Below are 18,398 nucleotides of genomic sequence, written 5' to 3'. Positions count from 1 at the left end.
GTGGACACATTGTGATTCCCAAGTCGGTAACAAAATCAAGGATCCAAGAAAACTTCGACATTTTCGATTTCGAATTAAGTCCCAAAGATATGGAGGCAGTAGATAATCTGAATCGTAATAGAAGAGTTTGCTTCAAACGGTCTGGGTAATTAATTAAAAAATACTTCGTTAGAAGGATTATTATTAATTGGATTAGAACTTTAACATCTTATAATTCTCTACTTGCTTTTATTTTAGAACGATACAAAATCACAAATACTTCCCTTATAAAACAGAAGATTAAGATTGTGTAAAAAGAAACAGGATAAAATATATATTTGTTTAATCTGGTAAACTTTTATGTACTATATCTCCCTAATCTAATCCTACCGTAATAAAAAAGGGAATAATTTATTATACTTACGAGTTAATTGCACTGACACAATGGAGATTCGTCACTGTCTTCGCAACCACACTCGCAACACTCGCAAAAATCTTCTTCGCTATTACTGTCTTCGCAAAATCGTCTGGCACCAGTTGGATGATACTCTTCCGAAGGATCCAGCGGTTCATCGCTGCAATTGCACAGTGCATCTGACATTCCAAGGGCGCATTTACCTTTGCAATTGCATCTGCAGTTGTTGATCGGGCGGCAAGACAACGAAGGACATATTTCACAAGGTCCTCTGAGATCGCAGGGTATTGAAAACGGTTTGCACCCCAATTGAATACCTGGGTGTTTCAATTACATTCACTTCACGTTAATTTCTACTCTGAATTTAATGCACAAGTCATTGCAATACATACCATGATCCTTCATTTTACATTGTGGTAGCTGACATAACGGTTGTCTCGATGGGAAACCTTTGCAAGGTTTATTGCACGGTGGCATATATTTCCCGTGAGACTTTTTTAAAGCACACTGCAGGTCTTGAGGAGAAAAACAAAGACGAGAACATTGAGCGGATTGTGTTTTCAATTTCAACGGTTTATCGATACTCTTTTTCTCCTTCTTCGGTACTTTTTTAACGATAGACGATTGCATTGGTGGACTACTTGAACCTGTAACTGTTCTCTCAATCTTCTGCAATATTTTACGATATGTACGTCATTAAATAGTTGTTTACCGAAATAAAATGAATTTTTTTACATTATTCTATATTTACGTTATCATCATTCGATAACGTGGATGGATATTCGCTTCTCGCCTGAGGTAGAACCTGGTCCGAGTTGTGATTATTGTTCCACCAATTCGGTATCCACAAGGACTTCTTCTCCACCATTTCTCCAGACAATTCCGAAAGAGTTTCTTGATCCCTTTTTTTAACCATATTTTGCTCCGAAGTGGAAACCACTGCGTCACTCTGTATATGCGTAAAAATAAATTAACATATTACTCGATATCCGTTTAAACATATATAATATTCACTAACAACGCCGATTTCTTCCAGTTCCTGTTTCTTCTTCTGTCGATAATTACTACTACGCTTGTGCGACAAACATTTTTTGGGCATGCAACACGATTTCTTCCCACTGCATTCCAAATCCTGAAGACAGCTGATCATTTTCCTCCTGACGCTGATATTCTGATACTCTTTAGACGTTAACAATTTATCCATATGCTCCTTAAAGATCGTCTCCTTCTGCTCCAACTCTTTGATACAACTCTTCAAGCTTAACTCCTCCTCGGCCAATTGGCGAATTTTCGACAGACATAACAAATCCTCGGAGTGTATAGAATGAAGACTCGGCGTTGTATAATTCCGCACCTCTTTCTCTAAATTATTCAAAGTGTCGTTCATCTCTTTGTTCGCAAGTTCCAGGGACTCCAACTCCATTTCCGTTTCTTCCAATTTCACATCAGCTTGAATGATCTTCTCCTGCAGTTCAAGAATTGCATGTACTTTTGTTCGATGTTATCATCCAAGTGAATGAAATAAAAAAAAAGAAAAGAAAAAGGAATTACATAGTTAATAATGGTACGTGAGAATTCGCAACGAGCGCAAAAGATTCAACAAGCACACTGTGGCAACGATTTACCCGAATTAATCGCCGAATTTCAATCGTTCCGTACATGCAACTCCTCTGTCTCCCCGTCAAACTCCTTCACGGTCTTCTTCAAGCTGTGAAGAAGCTTCTCTGTCTGGTCCGGATGAGGAGAGAACCTCTTCATGATCTCGCGAATCTTACAATACGGCGCGTCCTCGCATTTTTTCGCCATCCACATGTTGTACGCTATTAATGCTGGAATCGATCGTTCCATCGTCGTGATCTTCTCACGCAGATACTTATGTCTACCCTGAAGATCGCAACGTCGCTCTTCCATCTTCGTCGTGATGTCCTCGAAGTACGGTGAGCACTGATCGTTCGATTTTACATCCGACTTGGGACCTAAAAATTCGAACGAAGAAAAAAAATTCATTGATTGTACTTTATCGAGAGGATATCTTGTTTTGTGATACAACGAAGCATATTTATTTTAAATGTTGTACACCTACATTTACATCGAGACATCTTGTTTTTTTTTCTTTCGAATCGTAGTTTTACTCTTTAAAAATTTTTTTATCACTCTGGAGTGTTTCAAGGATACACGCACTGATATCGTGCGTGAAATAGGTTATTAGAATCTTTGCTTCGTCGAAATTTTTCTCCAGTGCGTTATCTTGTTCTATTTAAAAAAGCAATAAATTATGATCGAATTTCTTTGACGACATTATCTTCGAAATTTTGACACGAACGAACGAATGGTAATTTTTGATTAGCTGTTGACAGGTTTCAAGTAGAATAATACGCCTCTGTTGTTGAATCGGTGTTTTCTAATCGGACATGCACCGATTGAAATTAGCAACGACACTGTTTCTTGAGAGAAAAACTATCGAACATGATCGTACGTTTTTTCTATTATCCATGATCACAATCATCTTACGCGCAAAAGAAATTCGACATGCATTAACGTAACTTTCTGTCAATCGCTCAAAATGTATTAAGTCCCTTTCAAGCCGAAAATTAGTTGAAAAAGTAGAAAAAGAACATTATTGAATTATTTGAAATCTGGAGCAGATCGAAGTGAATAGTAAGGTTGCCTCTCGACTTAGTCAAGAGTGAGTAAAAATCGTCAAATTAGATTTGTAAAAATGAATATATATGTAAGAAAAACGATTGTACAAATAAACGAACGAATTTGCACTTAATAGAAGAACGGAAAATTTGACTAGTCGTGATACGGACGACGACAAATGCTCTCTGTTATCCGGAACTAGTACATCTCTTCAGGACAGCACCGGAAGTACACTTACTGGCTCGATTAGAGCTAACTACGAACGTAATCTCGAGGATCGTGTATTGTATGGACAGAGCGGGGGGCGCAAGTTTAGCTATAAGAAAAGAAAGACTTGCAGCGGAAATGGAATATTTAATGCTCCTCCAGGCGTCAGCCCCCATCACGTTAAATCATCAATTATTCGTCGCAATACAAGTTCGTCTCGTGAACTCGATACATGCATACACTATACTCATGTTTTAATCGTGTATATTCTTTTTATAATATGGTATATAGAATAATTACAGTAAGAAAAATAACTGCTTTTTTCTAACAGATGGATCACGATTAATTTTCGTGTGGCCACAAAAACCACCCAGAAGTAGATTGTTAAGAATCTTAGCTCCTCTAATGCACGGCATTCTCGTTGGATTTTTATTCATGGATGCTGTTCATCTTTGGCCAGGAGAATTTTTACCCACGTCGTTGCCTTCTATAATGCCCGTTCCTTTACCACCTGTAAAATGTAACGTGATTGAACCACGTTGGTTTGATAATAGTTGATTATTATAACCCTTTCACTAATTCCTTGCACTGAAAAATACAATACTTTTAAAGACAATAAAGAAATTGTAAAAAGATATGTAAAACATTAAAATAAATATAAAGGAAATATATACAAGACACGAAATCAAATGAACAATTAATGATTCTCTATGGTTAATATTACTATAAGTTTGTTTTTCAAAAGTCAATAAACATTGATCTATAAGTGTGTGACTGCGAGTGCATCATAGTGTTTGAGAAAGCAGCGTACACGAAGTGTACTTTCATCTATAAAAATGTCAAACAAGAATTTGTTTATGAAGTTCGGGTATTTGCGTGCACCCTTTGCTCTAGGTATTGGTCGTTATGTATGTCAGTTGCAGAGAATAACTATAAAATTCTGTAAAAGTCACGGTGGTAGCTTGGGAGTTAGGTAATGTGCTTTAATTTCCTAACCTCTTTTTCAAGAGTAGATTATACTATTGCACGCATACTAATTGCATTGCTGAAAAATAATTATGAATTTTTCTTGTAATTAATATTCCTTACGTTAGTATATTTCATTTATTTTTTCCCTTTTATTTTACATTATTTTTCTTTCACGGTTCACATAACCTGTTATCTGTTTTATTTATATACAAAAATATAATATATTTTTTACTGTATGTAGGCATTTTTTGGAAAACGATTTAATTAATTACGCGAAAGAAAATCCTGGAGTTGTAGTATATGTTAAACCAAGAAGACACAGGAATCCAATTATAAAAGCAGAATATTGTAAGTTGAATGTTGTTTTTATAAAAATAAGATTTATGTATTAAAAAGTAATATTCAAATATTTATGTATATTGTAGTAAATGGAGAAGTACATTGGATGTGTGTTGGCAATTATTCCAGAGAGGATGTTATACAATGGATGGAATTAATGAAAACACAATATCATAATGGTTCAGAATACAGATTGCTCAGAATGTGGCATACAGATTTTCCTAGTATTCAAGAACCTTGGTCACCTTATACTTTTAAAGATCCAGCTTTCAATACAGCTAAATTGCCAGATGTAAATATCAAATTCTTTTTCAGTAAATATTTCTTCATATTCCTTGTGTGCTTTATATACTCTCCATTTTTAGAAAAAGCTTGGTGAATATGTTAAGTTAGAACCTACAGCAACAGAACAGTTGATTAATTTATTCAAGGACCAACAAAAAGCTGCCAAACTTCAAGAAGAAGATGAAATTCAAGGAACAGTTGGTTAAAAAATAGTTTCAAGCATTCTTTATACTTTATTGTAAAGAAATAAATAGTATACAAAAATAAAATTTTGAAATTTGAATCAATACTATATTTTTTCAAAATAATATTTGTTTCTTTTATTTTTGTAATATTACAAAAACCTAACAAATGGATTCGTTAAATATCCAAATAGAAACTTCTATGTACATATACTAAATAATCATCTGTATCATGTAATGATTGTAAGATTGTGATTATTATAAAATAAATATACATAAATAGCTTACATGTTTACTTGTATCATCTAGTGGTGCATTTAAACATTCTGCATACTATTCAGATGAAATGAATGTACTTATGTAAATTACCAAATATAAAGTATAATCCTGGTAGGAAGATTACACAGCAATTAAATATAATCATTCATTTGTGCTCTATCTTTCTGTGAAGTAAGTATATCAGTGACTAGCATATAGTATGTACAATACTTTTGATATCTGATAGAAGCAGAATTACGATTGAAGTTGCATCTACATCGGTACATATCATTCTTAATATTTATGCTACTGCCAAACTTATATGACAGGTACATGTTATTTTTCTTCTACATTTTCGTTTATGTATTTTTCTATATTTTTGTAGCTAGATAAAAATGTATATTTCAATACTTTGTGTAAAAACTTGAACAATGACATCGCGTATAGCACCATAATTCTTAAACAAACGAATCTGTAAACTAGTTTCCAATATGAGCAATTCTATTCGCTCGACTAACAGTTTTACATTCTTAAATAAAATATATTGTTTTTATAACAGTTTTAAGTTTCTAAATCAATATGTAAACGTAATATATTTCGATTCTCAATGCAACTAATTAAGTTTTTTGCTTTTAGTAACGCACATTAACTTCATATACCAAATATAAGAATATACATACTCGACGAAATAGAATGTACAATTACCGATTTCACTAATTAATCATTAGTACTTCAATCAAAAAGCTGCTAATATAAAATATTAAAAACGTATTAAATATAATGTATAACATTAATTAAAATCCTTAATTCAAACATCAACCAGAACATGAATAAAATGTTCACAATATTTCATGAATGAAGTTTATGACTTCTTTTTGTAAAAATACAATGAACATGTATTTTAGCGATTTCTGCATGTCGACTTACGCACGTATTTTGACCATTTTTTAATTTTTGATATTAATTATAAAAATAGAAAATATCTAAAATATGCTCTTAATTAGACTGCAATGAATGGTGTTTTAAATAATTTTCAGGGAATGGGTACAGTAGCATAACCCCGATACATTCTAAGTTCATTCTCTCAGAAATACGAATAAATAGTTTATTTTTTTACACTACAACAGAGACAGTAGTATTTTTTCCTATCATTTTTACAAAAAGAAAAAAATGCAGTTTGTCCTACACAGTATCAGATGGACTTGAATCCATGTATCAAAGTAATGAGATAATGAGGTGACTAAAAATGTGAGAATACGAATAGGATGAGTTCGATGTTACATGCATTCATACACTCAAAAAACCACACATCATGACATACCGTTGCATATTAGACATTTCATTACGCATAAATAATAAATTTACAATGTCTCACTATAGAATCTTGTTATTAAAAAATTGACAAATGTGGTACCCGCAGTAAATTCAATTATAATACTAAAATAAATTTCGTACCATTTGTTATTTATCTAAAAGAAAATAGACACTAAATTCTGATGCGGTTGAAAATCCGATTTGTTTACACAGGTAAAAATTCTATTTACAAAAGTGAAATATTTCTATAGAAATTTATCAATTTTTCCATACATAATAAATAACGGAACAAAATGCAATGTACCATATTTGTAAAATTAAATAGATTAAATCATGCATACGAGTTATCTTTCCCTTTCTGTACAGATTGATATCCATAAAGAAGACAAAATAGTACATCAGGTAAAATATCCTCGGTTAAGCAAAATATCACACATTATATCGACCGTGAAAGTGAAACTAGAAGTAACTTAATTTATTCGGCTTTAAGTCGTTTACTAAATTCCTCCTGTTGCTTTTCCCGCCATTCTTTTTTTGGTTTCATTCTTTTAAGTTGGCCGTCCCTAAAGAATAATTCCATTAAATTAGTCTCTTATATAGCAAATAACATTTTTCCTATACAAAATTGACATACCATTGTAAATCGACCAATCCACCTTGCCTTGCTATCACAGACTTTACCCTATTCGCAAAATCAATAGCGCTCTCTCCCTCGTTTCTGTACATTGGCGGAAGATACCATACATCGCAAACTATAGCCCAACTCGACATGGTCATGTACAAGTATTGTATCATTGAATACCGACTACTATTCCAGAACGCATCTCCAAATCTTGGATCATACTAAATAATATGACAACATAAATGGAACTGCTCTATAAAGATTGTGTTACATGTATATGCGCATAATTACCTTTATTGCAACAGGATAAATAACACCACCAATTTCGAAACTTCCTTTTTTAAATTGCATAACTGATGTATTATTTATACAAGTTCCTTCAGGAAAAATAAGTATCGGTGGATTCGTGGGATCAGACACGTGTTTTTTTAATCTATAAAAGATACAAAAAAGAAAATAAAACTATATTCCAAGTGGACTAACTGTATTCTTAAGAAATATTTCTTATTCACCGTTTCGTAACTGCTTCCCTGTCTTTAACTTCTGATCTTTCAAACCAAATATGTGGCGAGGCACGTGCTAAGGCTCTTTGTAAAATGCCTAAGAATCCGCCGTGCCTCTGACCTATCTGAAATAATATTTACTAATGAACAGTATAAATTATCTTTAATATTATACCAGAGCAATATATTTTTTCCAGCAAAACCCAAAGGACATTAAAACAATGACACATAACTAATATAAAGCACCCATAAAAAGTATTCATAAAAAAATCATTTAATAAAGTAAATAATGCAATAATTCCCAGCATATCAGGACGTAAACAACAAGAACATACCAAGGAATAACAATTATCGCACATGAGTACCAGAACGTCTATTGGAGAAGTGTGATTAGCCACACATATTCCTCTAACAGGTCGATTTTCTGGATTATGATAGGTAATTACTGAAGACAGAGCACTGGACAATACCCCGAAGCACATTATGGAGACTTTGTAATTCAGCCATCGTTTGAAACTACCCTCTGGAACGTAGCCCACAACTGCTGTACATACTGTCAGCCACATCACCTGTAAACCATAAGCTATGCACCTGAGAAACGATGATTCCCTTCTGTATCGTTCCTGAGTAGTTTACACCTGCAAAGCAAAGTTACAGGATACTGTTACCTGTAACATTTACTAATGCATTTCAACTTTGTCAGTAGGTAATTATAAAGCCGTACCATTACGGCGATACATTATTTCGTGGGGAAGGGGTGGGGAGTTGCAGCCATCGGCATTTATTCGTAAGCGTTAAACAATCCTCTATTGTTCTATGACCCATGTAATTGAGAAAAATAAAATAATATCCCCACATAAACATTCCATTAGTACCAGACAGAAAGTAGACGTCGCAAAGAAATACCCAAAATAGTAATAATGCCCAATAAAAGACAAATTTTGAAAACAAAAAATGATGCATTATGCATACTCTACATTATTATATATTACCAAAGAGAATGTTGTCTGTGTGGATAAGATAGACACATCGATTGTGGAAGTGTGATTCGCCACACACATTCCTCCATTTTTTGGTTTATACTCTGGATTATGAATCGTAATTTCAGCTGATAAAGATTGTGACATTATCCTAAATGCTATGAGGTTAACCTGGTTATATGTCCATCGCTTAATAAAACCATTTGGTAGGAAGCCAACAAGAAATGTTGTAATTACAAGGTACAGTACCTAAGGATCTTTGGTATTAGTTGATTTGGAAATACAAAATTTATAGTTGCTATTTTAGCAAATAAGTAGCATACTTATGTTAATTCCAAGAAATATCTATTAATACAAGACAATCTTACAATAAAAGCAAGATCATCCTTATGTATGTATGTATGTATGTATGTATGTATGTATGTATGTATGTATGTATGTATGTATGTATGTATGTATGTATGTATGTATGTATGTATGTACACACACACACGCGCGCGCGCGCACGCACGCACATCCTACCAAGGCGTTTCAGTTTTTGTATACATCGTTCATTTAAAAAAAATCAGCGAACTTACCCCGACAAAGCAAATGATTATCCTCAAGGGAAGAAGAAAGCAATACCGCATTACAAATCCACATATCCATATGACTGTTAGCTTCCAAGAGATGAATTCGTAATGTGTATTTGTTCTCGTTAACAGGTTCCAGTTCTGAAAGATAAGTCATCGACTTTCGTCATACCAATCTTACGTAAAATTCCAAAGAATAAGAAAAAACAGAAAAAATAATATTACTTTGAGCTCTTCCGCTTCGAAACGAGACGTCACTTCATCTTCAATAATAGCCTCTACTCCGGCTTTGATGTAATCTAAACAAATTGCCGGTTTGAATTCCCTCTTTAGCGTCTCGAACGAATCTCTCCGGATGAGAGTCTAAAACAAACATGATCCTCAGTTCGTCGTATAAAAAGATCGGAAACAACAGAAATTACCTCGTTCTTACTCACAGCCCCCATTGACGATTGCTGTGAAGAAGAAGAAGAAGTCTCTGACTTCGTTTCCTCCATATGATTCTTCTGATTCTGCATCTCTGGCTCTGGCACCATAATCAGATCCTTCGATCTTGCTATCACGGTGTTACTCAACAACACTCCGCCGTTCTGCATTTTATTCTCAGTTTTCCAGTTCTGTTCATTCTGTTTCTCGACGTGCCGCGTCTGATAATCTTCGTCCGCATCCTCGTCATCTTGAATCCATGTACCGTTCCTTTTCTTCACGTACTCGATGTTTTGTCTGCCGTACTGAAACAAAAACCGGTGCGCACACACGCACGCGTTGTAATTATCTCTGTTTCGAACACGATTCTACGGAATCCATGGTACGCGCATAGTGTTCATGGAAAAGAGGGTTGAACGGTTGTTGGACGTAAATGGTAACAAGAAGAACACTAGCCTGTTCGGTCTAAATATAATTTACGAGAAATGAACAGTTGGAAACTGTGTGTGTTGGTAGGATAAACTACGAAGAGGATACTCTTCGTTGTTGGTAATAAAAAATTGGAGCTTCGACCGTGATCCCTTAATAGTTATAAAAAGGAGGACAATGCTTCTACTCCGCATGGGGTCGTCGAATGTATCGATTCGTGAGATTGATATTTTTGCGCGCCTCTGATGTTTATGCACCGCGTTTTATACTCGTTGCAAAAAGAAAGATGAGAAAAAAAAAAAGAGAGGTGACACCGAAAGAAATGTGAACGAAATAATAAGAATATTCACACAATCGGTTCCCGACTTTGAGACTCGCGCGTTGTATCATAAAAATGCAAATGTAAAATCATTGAAAAACATACACCTGAATTTTATTTGGTTATTCGCAAAATAATTATTCCTATCGATTATCTATTTTTAGTGTCCAATCTGCATACGAGGCGTTTCGAGTACCATAGGACTGGGCTAGATTCTTGGAAAACGATCGAAACAAATAATTTCATTTCCTACGTCGATTTACAACCTCCTCGATTGATATCGTTTTTGAAACGAACGATTGATCAACAATGTACAAATGTGAGAACACACCGGGAATCATCTCGGATCGGTAAGATTCGAGACGTTGCGAAATCACAAAAAGACGTGATCGCGTGTCATGCAGAAAATCGCATACGTATCTCCTCGTCGCAAGTCCATCAGAAAAAGAACGAGATATAATAGGGTAATTAAAAACTGGGTTAAATGTCATCTGGAAAAACTTTCAAGCGAAGAAACATTATTGCAAAATGCGTACTTTTTCGTTTTGTTTATCGAGCCACCTTGCTAATTACACAGAAGTTAATTGTTCCATTTTATCAAATATCGCATTAAGTTTGATAGAATCCTATCTACTGATACGCCTCGCAACTGCTCTATTTTTTTTCTACAAAACAAAAAGAAGAACAAAAGTATATACATATATATATATACATATATGTACACAATGAATGGAAATTTCATCAAGGACACTTGTAGACGAATTGAACGTCGATGTAGCGTATCTTTGATAAAGGAGACACGGTTATTATCATTCTCGTTAATAGTGGCTTAAAATTGTGGATCTCTCTCTCTCTCTCTCTGATAATTTTTCGGGAGAGAACATTTTTCAACGAGAGAACACGCGGGGATTTCGAAAGAAGCAGAGGTCCGATAAAAAAACACGCCTCGAGGCAGACACGTGTTTTATATTTCACCCGGGGTTTCATGAATTATTCGGCTTATCAAGGCATTATAATTGTCGATAACACCGATGAAAGTACAATCGATAAAGCGCCGTCAGTTTGACGAGGAGCAGATTCTTTGAACTTCACGCTAATCGATTCTTGAAATAGTCAAATGAGTTGTTGCCGCCGTCTGCCTTCCTTCCTAATTCCTGCACTCCTTCCGCTCGTTTCATTCTTTTTCTCTCTTTTTTCTCCGCTTCATTTCTCTGAATATTTTTTCCGTTCGTTTCAGATTAACGTTACCGTTAATGCAGGCTACACGGTTAACCTTTGCACCGTCGTTGCTCGTGGTGGAATATACAGACGCGTTTTAAATTAACACGAGTCGAACTTTCGTGACTCGATCACGTCGAAAATGTGTGATCGGGACGAAAAGTTGACCAATTCGAAGGCCTCTTACTCAACCTTTCGCATTCCAATTGTATATCTACTGTGCGTGTTCCGTTATCGACATCATTATCGTCCTAGAGAACCGCACTTCATACTCTTAGGTATTCCGTGATTTCGTAAAATCATCGTGTACTCTTTCAATGGTCAAAGGTTTCAACGAGAGGCAGGAAGATAGACGAATGAATGCTCCCTGCTTGTCCGTCACGTGAAACCTCCTTTCGCGTAATCTGCGCGAAATTACTCGAAAGAAAGAAAAAAAAAAGAGAGAAAAATAGGAGGGAACATCTTTTGTTCCGCTTCGAGATCAACGAGATTGTATGTTTTGCAACGCTTCAGAAAAAAATCGATCGTGCGATGCATTTTCCGTTTGAGAATAATCGCTATTTTTCTCGTTAAGTAGAGACTGGAAGAATGTTTTTTTCTTTTCTTTTTCCAATGTGGAACATTCTGTGGATGGTTATGTGAGTTTTGAATCAAGCGTGACGTGCAACTTCCGATAGGTTAGAATTAGATCTACAAATTGATTTGAAGATTAGTAAACGAACAAGAGAGAGAGAGTAGGATGTTAGTCATTTTCGAGTTATTTATACAGATGAATTGTTTTTTAATTACCCAGTCACCTGATAAGCCGTTCACGAACACGTGGAAAATACACGACACTCCCAGAAACACAATCTCAGCATATGCAGACGTCTCGCGTGCCCGGCGCGTGAAAGCGTGCGTAGTCACAGATTTGTCTTTTCTACAAACAAAAGGAAATCCCCGTATTATCGTGGCTATACGACATGAAGTGAACGACCTCCTTTTATACTAGACATATCAGTTCGTTGTCGACGAAAAATTATATACCACCGATCAATTATCTTCATCTTAACGGAAGTTGAATGACCGATTTGTATCATATCTCGTTGGTAAATGACTTATCCATAATAAATTCGGGGTTATGTACACAAACATACATCTGATCTCGACTACTCTGAAGTTAGCTTAATTTCTAACGAAGAACTTTACACCACCGATAGTTTATTGATCCGTGTTGAAGTGGCGATGACTTCTCTGATCGAGTGCTAATTGATTAAATAATTCTGCTAATCCAATGATAATTACGAATAGGTCAAGATAACATGGAAAAGTGACTGGAAGAAGGATGTAAATTGAAAACGGGTTTGTCTAATGACTATTGGTTATCGATAACTGAACAACGAGATCGAGATTATGAACTACGATAGGTATCATAGAAAAGAAAAAAAATAAAAAGAAAGAAGGTAGTTGTGCGGATGTCCGAGTTTAAATGATCGAACCGTTGGCAACTTCTGATGAATTTATATAGAACTGGGGCATCGATTTGTGCAGTTTCAGAATTGACAGAAATTCTCCTCTGTACAATTCGGTCGAGAATAATTGCATTGTCTTAAGTCGGTAAATCAGTCGGTGAGCGCGTGTGTATGCGATTACGAGCACAACGGAAACGTTTTTTCAATAACACTCTTGATCATTAGTTTCGAACAAACGCCCCCAATTAATTAAACACGACTCTACGAATGTTTTAAGTCTAAATTTCTATTTTCGTACACCTGGCTCTGTTGATATTATACGGATATGATTAATATTCGAATCATGCCGAAGAAACTGCGAGAAAGTCGAGTTACGAAGTCTCTAGAACGATCGTAATGTGTTATACGTAACGTAAAAAAAAACAATATTTTGTCGTGAGGTTTTCGTTTGAAGAGCCAGTGTACACAACATCCATAAAAAGCCGTGCACGAGGCATGACTTTTCGTATACGATCACACGAATCACCGGAGACCTAGGACTTCACTGTTTAACGGCTTTAAATCGATACGAACTCGTTACGTGCGATGCAACATCGTGGCAGGTTCGCCAAAGTACACTTAAATTAATCCCAATTTAATATTTCACCATACACACCACACTATCTGCGAACACCGACGTTGTAGTTTAGTTAGGTGAGTGAAATAAGCTCGAGGAAACCGTGTTATGGATGCAAATGCGAACTAGACGCATGGTTAAAATATTTTAAAATTTCGATTTCGTTCGACTGAACATCGCGATTCGATAATCGAACTGGGGCTTATTGAAAACAAACAAGATGGATTGGCGCACTTTTATCGAGTTCCACGATCGTATTTTACCGTAAAAGCTACAATGAGTAATAAAGAATGCTTTAAAAATAGATTGTTTAAAAGGAGTTATTTATTTGGTAATAATGTGGCTAGTTAGCTTTTTTAATTACTTAGCGACGATATGAAACCTGTTTTAAACACGTAAGTGCAAATGAATGCAACATAGTTATAGTAACTGTATAGAATGTAACATCAAAGAGTTCATCTCACGAAAGTGACGTTTACGCTCATTGTTAAACCAACGTGGTGTCTGAATGCAATTGTAGAGCGTTACGCTTTGTACAAGTGTGTCTCGTTAACTCTGAATCGTAGACGCATTAAAATTAGTTGGAAAAGTCGCAAAAGTGTTTATTTAGCATTTCAAATTAAATATCGAATGACTGTGACTTGTTGAATGTTAATTAGATATTATACAAAGTACGCATGGTCCATGTATAATGACATTTTATTCACCAGCGTGTTAAAATGTAATTGACGATAAAACATCATTAATGATAAATAAACATGATTCTTAGAAACATCTAACTTGAAAACAGACATGTTTTAACACCCAGATTAAACTAAGCACGTAAATCAAAATAAGCGGTCCAAATTCAAATGTCTGCCTTGAATTTCATTAAAAATTTCTATATTTGTTGAAAAGATATTTTTACATATAACACGTGTTTTCTTCTAGACGTCTCGTTGAGAAATGGACAAAAAAATTGATATAACCTTTAAAATCTTATCGATGATAGTATACTTTCAATTCGAAACCTTACCAACCGGATAAGCATTATGGATTCAATTCACGATTTTTAAATTATTTGGAATAACATACTAAGTGAAGTTTATAATTATGAATTTTTGTTGTCTTACCTCAAAAAGTGCTAGTAGTAATTTTATATATAACCTTCTAACGCCGAATGACTTTCCGATGGATGCAAGGAAGATTATGGCAAGCAGAAACATAAGAAAAGGTGTTAAAAATAAAGATATCGCCAAAGACATCACCATCCACAACGACGCCATTTTACTTACTGCCGAGAGTCAGCCGAGAAAGCTAAAAACGATCCCTCGCTCAAAACCTATGAACATGAATATTGTAGAAAGGTATCGAAGATTGAGAATTTACTGCCATCTCTAGAGAACTAAGAGAAGAAAGAAACATGATGTTATTACACTTTACGAATTGTATGAGATCACTCTACTACACCATCATAGCGGGCACTGTAAATTTTAGTATTTTAATTTAAAAATAGAAATAATCGAAATGAACACTACATAATCGCAAATAACTCGAATGGAATTGTGTAATTTACAATTTCAATGTAAGAAACTTGGATGCAACCATAATGAAATTTTCTACTTCTTACTTTCGATTAGATTTAACTCATCCATTAATTCTGTTAATTTTGTTTAAATCACTAGGATGACCGTAATATATGTTTTATCTTCAGTCGCATTTTTACCATTGTGAACCAAATTTTTATCGATAATATTCTACGTTACAAATTTCAATTTTCACGCATGACCACTATTTTCGAATATTATTGCGGTTATGAATAACTTTAGATGAATTATTTGTAGAGTATTTTATCGTGTACGTATTTCTTCTGTGTTACAATGCTATATGAAAATAAAAGTAACAACAAAAAGAGTCTGTTTTACATCTTTTAGCTTTTAAAGCTTTTTGTGAATGATAAGTTATGTTATTTATATTAAGTAATATTGAGTATGATAAAATCTATATATTTTTATTCTGATGTGATAAAATATTACAGTAACTGTTAGAATAATAATAGCTATCGTCACGGTGATATTTGAAAAATGCGGGAAAATGCTTCAAACGCCAGTTCGAACAAGAATCATAGCCGAATCATATTCTTATTCCCTAGTACACTGGCAAAATGTCGTCCGTCGAAGCAGGTCCACGACCCGTGCAAGTATCTCCTTTAATTAGAGTAAGTTTCATTTGTTACATTGAATCTGAAATAAGTTGATTTCAAATGTCATAGTTACATTACAATCCTATGAGGAACATATCGTAATGATTTTCTTTTGTCAAAACAATGAATATGCTTTAGAGCAAGTGCTTTTAATTTGATTATATTACATAATTTTTATGGATTTTAAAGACATGAATTTTATTAAGATTTGTAAAAGTCAATGTAAAAAGTATTATTTCCTACATGTCCTATTATAGTAGAACGAAAATTAAATTATAAATTTTGTTAAATAAATAAAATAAGTGTAAATTGAATAGTACTCATATATTAATAAGATATGTAAAAGATGAAAAGCATTGATTTGATATTTTTACATTGAATTTCGTATAGTTTAGTCGATGGAGTTTTCTGCTAGTTGGAGTTCTTTATGGATCTTACCGTCAGGTAAAATTAAGTAAAAAGGAGAATGCTCGTCGTGAACAAGAACTTCGAGAGAAACCCATAAGAGATGCTGATTTGTGATATCAACAATATATACTATAATGAGGATCCTAAATGATCTTAATATGTAATAACCTGTATTGAATACAATCTTGAATTATAATTATTCTTTGTCTGTTACAGAGGAATTAAAAATGTTGTCTGAGGTTTTAAACCTTGATATGAAATAAATTAAAAGTATCATCATTTGATTAGTATACATGTGTATTTCTATTAATTTAATATCCAAATTTTTTTTAATAAAATTTATTATGCCAATTTCTGTATAGATCTACAATAAATATTGAATTTTTGTTGTATACATGTTGAATAAAATGACTTCTGTTATATCAAATGGTAATTATTTTAATGTTATATTTAAGGTCTTATGATACTTATCTTTGTACATAAAATAAAAGTTTTATTACATTTTAATACGTACTATACTGCGTTGCATTTTGGATGTTGTTTTACATTTTATTTAAAACAAAAAAATATTCGCCCGAACAGGGACTCGAACCCTGGACCCTCAGATTAAAAGTCTGATGCTCTACCGATTGAGCTATCCAGGCAATTAAAAGAGAATATTGTAAAATATAAAATTACTCTTACATAATTGTTAACGAATATATAAACATTAAATACAATTAAACAAAATATCTAGGAGTTTAAAAAATCTTTTATAGTGATGATTACAATAATTTCTTATTTATTAAATCGAATGCATCTGATAATTTTAGTTCTTAGAAACTAAATTTAATAGGTACATATAGGTATGTGGTATATAGCACTTTTAATAAAAACTACAAGTACATTATATACTTTACTTTATTTCATTGCATTTTTTAACATCAGTGACTGTTAACAATATTATCATTTTTATTTGTAACAGATAAAACTGTAGAACGTACATTCATATAAAAATAAACATTAAAAACATTACAAAACACGTTAGAATCTTTTCTTAAAAATAATTTCATTCAATTACGTATTTTCATTATTTTACTGTATTACAGTGGAATGAACAGAGCACCTGTCTTTACAGCATAAAAATATTCTTATATATACATAAATACATCTTAATATTCTTTTTTGAAATGCAATAAAATTAAATGATTAGGGAGGCAACATTGGATATGAAACATTAATAATAGATACACATATTGTCATGGAAGCACCCAAATGCTCTTGGTCCAAACATATAACTTTTTCTTTTTTTAAGCTGAAACTAATTCTGTTTTATTATCATTGGTAATCAGCTGAAGAAGACTGCCATTTGCTGGACGTTCTTGTTTTTGTGACCACTTCCAAAAGAGACTGTTAAATAAAGTGCTGTTAGTATACAAAAAGACACAATAATATTGCAAAATAAAAAGGAGATCTTTATTTACTCTGCAACATATTCAAGTGGAGTCCACTTAGATGTATCAGCTTTAGGCATCCATTTCCTATTCATAGGAGTGTCCAAAGTAATGGGTAAGATAGAAGTAACTAATGCATTCTCTGGGAGCCCACTATCTTTAGCAGCTAAAGATTTGGTAAGCTGATGAACTGCAGCTTTAGCCATTCCATATCCAATCATCCCTGATGTTCCTTCTAATGCTGCTTTGGCACCAGTTAATGATAAAAATCCTCCTTCTTTCAGGTGATGTGCAGCAATGCTAGCTGCAATAGTTGAACTCCAAACACTTTGCTTATACATAAGTTCAGTGTTTTTAATAAAATCTTTTTGAGCAGCATTTCCACCAGCCCATCCTCCAGCTACACAAATAACTGCATCTACTTTATCACCTTTTAAAATACTTGTAATCTGTTGTAAAATATCCTTCTCCTAGTAAACAGATAATAATGCCTAGTTATGTACATATACATTTTTACTTATTCTATTATAAGAACTTATAAAACTACCTGTTCTTGCCAGTTGTTGTCAGGTTTTACAATCACATTTGCATCAGCTTCCTCGTTTGCCTTCATATCAATACAGCCAACCCACTGTGATTATAAAGGAA

At 33.8% G+C, this 18,398-nt stretch overlaps 7 protein-coding genes and 1 non-coding gene across 9 annotated transcripts in view; 4 read left to right on the top strand and 4 right to left on the bottom strand.

Moving 5' to 3' along the window:
- LOC108574777 (aldose reductase-like) overlaps window positions 1-306 on the top strand; it is a 1,278-nt gene extending 972 nt beyond the window's left edge. The window contains exons 4-5 of the mRNA XM_017937417.1: window positions 9-145; window positions 238-306. Coding sequence (XP_017792906.1) covers window positions 9-145; window positions 238-283 — 183 coding nt within the window. The 3' untranslated portion in view covers window positions 284-306. The remainder of the gene's footprint in view (window positions 1-8; window positions 146-237) is intronic.
- Window positions 307-388: 82 nt separating this feature from the next.
- On the bottom strand, window positions 389-2,493 carry LOC108574791. The gene is given in 6 exon segments (XM_017937430.1): window positions 389-711; window positions 787-999; window positions 1,130-1,343; window positions 1,413-1,859; window positions 2,054-2,370; window positions 2,478-2,493. Coding segments are annotated over 6 exon segments (1,512 nt in total). The 3' UTR covers window positions 389-406.
- Window positions 2,494-2,860: 367 nt separating this feature from the next.
- LOC108574776 lies at window positions 2,861-3,802 on the top strand. Its single transcript, XM_017937416.1, has 4 exons — window positions 2,861-2,866; window positions 3,040-3,080; window positions 3,174-3,454; window positions 3,576-3,802. Exons 1-4 carry the CDS (start codon window positions 2,861-2,863, stop codon window positions 3,800-3,802), a joined length of 555 nt encoding a protein of 184 aa, XP_017792905.1.
- A 248-nt stretch (window positions 3,803-4,050) lies between these two features.
- Window positions 4,051-5,043, top strand: LOC108574775 (39S ribosomal protein L43, mitochondrial). Its single transcript, XM_017937414.1, has 4 exons — window positions 4,051-4,217; window positions 4,455-4,561; window positions 4,639-4,844; window positions 4,918-5,043. Exons 1-4 carry the CDS (start codon window positions 4,081-4,083, stop codon window positions 5,041-5,043), a joined length of 576 nt encoding a protein of 191 aa, XP_017792903.1. The 5' UTR covers window positions 4,051-4,080.
- A 2,023-nt stretch (window positions 5,044-7,066) lies between these two features.
- Window positions 7,067-14,992, bottom strand: LOC108574794 (glycerol-3-phosphate acyltransferase 4). Of its 2 annotated transcripts, none has more exons than XM_017937434.1 (10): window positions 14,840-14,992; window positions 9,691-9,999; window positions 9,494-9,631; window positions 9,275-9,409; window positions 8,709-8,945; window positions 8,052-8,285; window positions 7,726-7,841; window positions 7,505-7,646; window positions 7,226-7,434; window positions 7,067-7,154 (listed from the first exon to the last, which is right to left on the bottom strand). In XM_017937434.1, exons 1-10 carry the CDS (start codon window positions 14,990-14,992, stop codon window positions 7,067-7,069), a joined length of 1,761 nt encoding a protein of 586 aa, XP_017792923.1. The 2 variants fall into 2 exon arrangements, with proteins under 2 accessions (XP_017792923.1, XP_017792924.1); XM_017937435.1 differs by having other exon boundaries at window positions 9,706-9,999.
- Window positions 14,993-15,839: 847 nt separating this feature from the next.
- On the top strand, window positions 15,840-16,431 carry LOC108574774 (ATP synthase subunit e, mitochondrial). The gene is made up of 2 exons (XM_017937413.1): window positions 15,840-15,924; window positions 16,300-16,431. Exons 1-2 carry the CDS (start codon window positions 15,871-15,873, stop codon window positions 16,429-16,431), a joined length of 186 nt encoding a protein of 61 aa, XP_017792902.1. The 5' UTR covers window positions 15,840-15,870.
- Window positions 16,432-16,888: 457 nt separating this feature from the next.
- Trnak-uuu lies at window positions 16,889-16,961 on the bottom strand. Its single transcript has one exon. It is a non-coding gene; the product is annotated as a tRNA-Lys (tRNA).
- Window positions 16,962-17,513: 552 nt separating this feature from the next.
- LOC108574801 (dihydropteridine reductase) overlaps window positions 17,514-18,398 on the bottom strand; it is a 1,946-nt gene continuing 1,061 nt past the window's right edge. The window contains exons 2-4 of the mRNA XM_017937445.1: window positions 18,298-18,381; window positions 17,781-18,220; window positions 17,514-17,706 (exon numbers count right to left, since the gene is read on the bottom strand). Coding sequence (XP_017792934.1) covers window positions 17,607-17,706; window positions 17,781-18,220; window positions 18,298-18,381 — 624 coding nt within the window. The 3' untranslated portion in view covers window positions 17,514-17,606. The remainder of the gene's footprint in view (window positions 17,707-17,780; window positions 18,221-18,297; window positions 18,382-18,398) is intronic.

Source organism: Habropoda laboriosa, unplaced genomic scaffold (assembly GCF_001263275.1).
Source record: "Habropoda laboriosa isolate 0110345459 unplaced genomic scaffold, ASM126327v1 scaffold257, whole genome shotgun sequence".
Classification (NCBI taxonomy): domain Eukaryota; kingdom Metazoa; phylum Arthropoda; class Insecta; order Hymenoptera; family Apidae; genus Habropoda; species Habropoda laboriosa.
The sequence above is the reverse complement of the archived record's forward strand: the minus strand, read 5'-3'. Positions and strand labels throughout refer to the sequence as shown.